The sequence below is a fragment of the Etheostoma spectabile genome, unplaced genomic scaffold (genome assembly GCF_008692095.1).
Source record: "Etheostoma spectabile isolate EspeVRDwgs_2016 unplaced genomic scaffold, UIUC_Espe_1.0 scaffold456, whole genome shotgun sequence".
In the NCBI taxonomy this organism is placed as follows: Eukaryota; Metazoa; Chordata; class Actinopteri; order Perciformes; family Percidae; genus Etheostoma; species Etheostoma spectabile.
The window spans coordinates 150230-154578 of record NW_022605612.1 but is presented as its reverse complement, the minus strand read 5'-3'; the positions used below and the strand labels follow the sequence as shown (position 1 = coordinate 154578).

The 4349-nt window shown below is 39.4% G+C and overlaps 1 protein-coding gene across 8 annotated transcripts in view; it reads right to left on the bottom strand.

The window, feature by feature from the left end:
- The window catches only part of LOC116686714 (F-actin-monooxygenase MICAL2), an 81144-nt gene that overhangs the window by 48991 nt on the left and 27804 nt on the right, over positions 1-4349 (bottom strand). For all 8 annotated transcript variants that reach the window (XM_032511740.1, XM_032511738.1, XM_032511742.1 and 5 more), the window contains exons 5-7: positions 4029-4130; positions 3227-3382; positions 2942-3042 (exon numbers count right to left, since the gene is read on the bottom strand). In XM_032511740.1, coding sequence (XP_032367631.1) covers positions 2942-3042; positions 3227-3382; positions 4029-4130 — 359 coding nt within the window. The remainder of the gene's footprint in view (positions 1-2941; positions 3043-3226; positions 3383-4028; positions 4131-4349) is intronic.

Below are 4349 nucleotides of genomic sequence, written 5' to 3'. Positions count from 1 at the left end.
CGCTACACGTTCTGTGATGCCATGTTCAACTGCTACAGTTGAACAGCCCTGCTACGTCCTGCTACGTCCTGCTGTGCCTTGTAATGCCGCACAGCGTCCTGCTATGCCATGAACTACTACAAAGAACTGCTACAAACTACTAATTTTTTCTATTTTTGTTATTGCCACTCTTCTTCTAACCCCAACCGGCCCGTCAGACACCGCCTACCAAGAGCCTGGGTCTGCCGAGGTTTCTCTGCTAAAGGAAGTTTTTCCTCGCCACTGTCGCACTGTTGCTTGCTCTGGAGGAACTACTAGAACGGTTGGGTCCTTGTATCTGGAGTGTGGTCTATCTGTAAAGTGTCTTGAGATAACTCTTGTTATGAATTGATACTATAAATAAAATTGAATTGAATTGAATACATCATAACCTATGTCGGATTGCAGCCCGAGATGATGTGTTCTGGGAGATGGGTCAATCCTAAACTGAATAGATAAATACATAAAAAGTTGGGTCCTAAGTAATTAAATGATACCTGGACAGATGTTGTGTTAAAATTAAATTAAAAAAAGAAACAGAAATAGAAGACAACCTCAACGACTATCATGATTTCAATATTGACCAAGATAATTAGTGATTTTGATTTTTTCCATAACCGAGCAGCACTTCAATCTCCGTTTGAGTCACTCAGGAAATAACTATGTCAGCTTGTTTTGACTGTTTACCAAAGTGAGATGCATCATTTGTTGAATAAGTGTGCTATTATCAGTGATAAGGACTTTGGCCACATACGTACATGCTGCCATTTAGCTGACAGAGTGAGATTTGACGCTTCACTAATGTGTGATGTAAGATGAGATACAGATCCACTGAGTGCACATCAAGGTGTGTGAGTGAGAGAGCGAGCATGTTTGAAATATTTTGTGTGTGTGTGTGTGTGTTCTGGGTGGTAGGGTTACTGACATACTGCATCCTGATGCTATAATAATTTCCATCAATTTATATTGTCTAATCTCTGTAGAGGATATCAACCCTCTGACTCATAATGTCTTTTTTTTGTGGGAGTGTGTGTAGGGGACATAGAAGAAATATGAGAGAGAGCAAGCATCTAATTAGAACTCAATTTTGTTATAATCCCCTATGGAGGTCCATCACTCACTGCCAAAGCAAGCTTCTCACCGCCCTGGCAAACACACACATTCCTGTCTACAAGTATCTGTTTCAGTCTTACTTTCGTCAACACAAACTATAAGGACAACTAGAACTGCAAGCAGTTATGACGGGGTCCAAGCCTCCCTGGCGCAAGTCCCCCCCTCACGCAAGTTGCCTCTGATGACCTGCGGAGCCCACAAAAGCGGAGCACGCAAAAGCATTACCCAAAGCACGACGGCCGAGAGGCAAATGTCAGGAAAAGTTCGAGCTCCAAAGCCTCATTCTTTCTCATTCATCTATGTAATAAAGTGAAACGTATCTGTACACGTGTGTGTCCTTGTTTGAGGGAGTGTTTAGGGGGCAGGTAACCTGCACGTCACACGCCACGCAAGCAGTATGCTGTACAACAGCGGGGTGGGTGTTACCACCCTACTTGATTGCTGGATATCCAAAACTATCTTTACACAAATCTTTCTTAACTTTCCTGGAGCATGGGCAAATAGCTGAAAGGAACATCACTTCCACATACCTGTTGTGTGGAATAAGGTTTACGCTTTTCAGTGTCTATTATTTTTTCTAATAGGAAGTTAAATTAAAAGTAATTTGCCAACACTAAATATTAAAGAAAAGCCAGACAGTATATAGTGATAAGTTGGTAACAAATTGGTTTTGAAGAATTCCACAAGCGGCAATACTACAGGGCAAGCAATCGATTCGTTCCATAGAGGCCCAATTTTAACGGGCACTGTACTAGTTGATTAAAAGGCCACAACACTTCTACCTCAATTATAGCACACCCATGCCTATCTTCACCAAATGTGGTACAGAGCGTCAGATCAGCATAACAAACCAGCATCACAAGTTTCATGTTGATAGCTATTACTACGGCAGAGAAATTGAAATTGAAAAATGTTCCATTTTCATCCATGGAGTTATTGGCAAAACGCGTCTACATTGATTATAGTTATGGTCAACCTTCATCAAATTTGCTACAGAGTTTTGGAGTGGCATGTCAAAAAATAATGTCAAGTTTTTTATGATAAAGTTTGTGTTTTGTAGCTAGGTATGAAATTTAGTTTGGTGGTAAATTGTGCATAGTTTAACTTCTTTTAATAACTTTTGGCCGGGTCCATCTGGAGATGCTACGTACCAGGTTTCTTGCAGATCGGTCACACGGCCTAGGAGGGGTTTGAAAAAGTTGGTTTTGCACATTGCGTGATATTGTAAAAAAACTTCTTAAAAACTTGCTGACATCCCTGACACGTGCTATGGCATGTTTATTGCCAAACAGCACAATCATCGTTGAAACCATTGAAAGTGGTTTGGAGGGCGTGCTTACTTAAGCAGTCAGCAGCTGGCACATGAGGAGCTGAGCTTGCAGAGCATTGGTCTGCTTTGCGCAATCTCAACTTCTTAGAACAATCCTCGTCATGTTTTTCTGCCACAATCGCAAATGTTGCCTCAACTGCACACCACCATATAACGCGTGTGAGTCTGAAAATGTTAATGTTATTGGAGTGCAATGCTTAAACACCTGTAACTACGCAAACTGTAAACAACAAACATGTTAGCTGTAGCCACTAAATGCTAAATGTAAATGGACCGTATTTATATAGCGCTTTTCTAATTTTAACGACTTTTACATAGTTTAGGAACCATTCACACACTTGTGGCCAAGGCTGTCATACAAGAAAGAAGGATACTAAGAAGACATAAGAATTGGAAAGCAGAAATAAGATTAAAAGTAATTACCAAATCAAAATCGTGTTTCAAATTTTGCCTTATTTACACATGCATGTATAAACTCACATTAATGATGACCCCTTTGTCCAGTAGACTCTGCTTCTTTGCCGTCATGACAAAGTAGTGGGTGTTGTCTTTGTAGTAAACTATGTTCTCCAAGTCAATTCCTGAAAAAACGAGAAAACCAGTTTTACTTAAGAAAAGGGTACTTGTAAAAGGTAAAAATGCTTCAAGAAAAATCAAATGGAGTGCAAAAAGCAGACAGATAGCCCTGAATGGTATACAACTGAGAAAATACAACAGAGAAAATTAGGCTTTATGGTTCTGGTACCACACATTTTCCTAACTAACCCGTCTCTTCCTTAAGTTCCAGAAAGAACTTCTGGTTAAAGATGGAGGCCACGCCACTGATCTCCTCCACTTTGGCCTCTGCTGTGGTGTTCCTGTTGACAAAGTTAGCTGTGATGGCGATGGCCAACTTTCCTCGAAACTCTTTGCGACCAAAACCTGCCAAGAAGGAAAAAAAAAAACCTTAGCATTGAATCATGCAGAGGGAAACCTTTGGTAAAACATATTTCAATAAAGGCTGATTTTATTTAAATATAGTAGAGGTCCACAGTCAAAGTTGGATTCATAGAAAGAACAAAAATAACTATTTAAAGAGTAGCTGACCTTTCTAGCTACAGTAGGTCTACACACAAGGGAGTTTTCAAGCTGTCATGGAGAAACAAATGCTAATGAAGCAAACCATTTATTTCTGTAATCAGTTACTTTGTGTCAGCAAAACATAAGCAAAACACATGTACCACACACAAACAATTACACAGATGAACACAAATCACGCATAACTAATTACTCCCTGACAGAGCTCAACTCCTTGTCAGTTCATGAACCAGCACAATCATTGTGCATAGCGTTGACCCCATACAAACTATTCCAGGTTCCAGTTACAACTATGTCAACAAGAAATGGGTTACCTAGTTAATAAAAGCTGCTTTGGAGTACCTCAAAAAATAACAAATAGTGCTTTGACTGCAGTCCTACAAATGTGGGTCAGGAACAAATCTTTTCTTAAGACTTATTTTGAACCATATCAACCCCTATAGTTTACCCAACAGTACCACTATTGTTTGTAATTTTCCTTCTTTCTCACCATCTAATGTGTTTTTGCGTCCGTCGGCTCCAATCACCACATCAAAATCATAGTTTGAGACAAGATGGCTGGACGGCCGGACTTCTGCTCGCCACCCAGGACCTGAGGAAGAACACAAAAAAACTACTAACAAAAATTGCTTTTATACCATAACACACAACTGTGTTCAAAAATAATAGCAGTCCAACATAACTAACGTCATAAATCATATTTTTTGGTACAAGTGATATTTCTACATTGCAAATAATTTACTAGTAAATACACTGTTCCTGTTTTGTTTTTTTATTTGTTTTTTTTATTTGTTTTGTTATAACTGCTTAC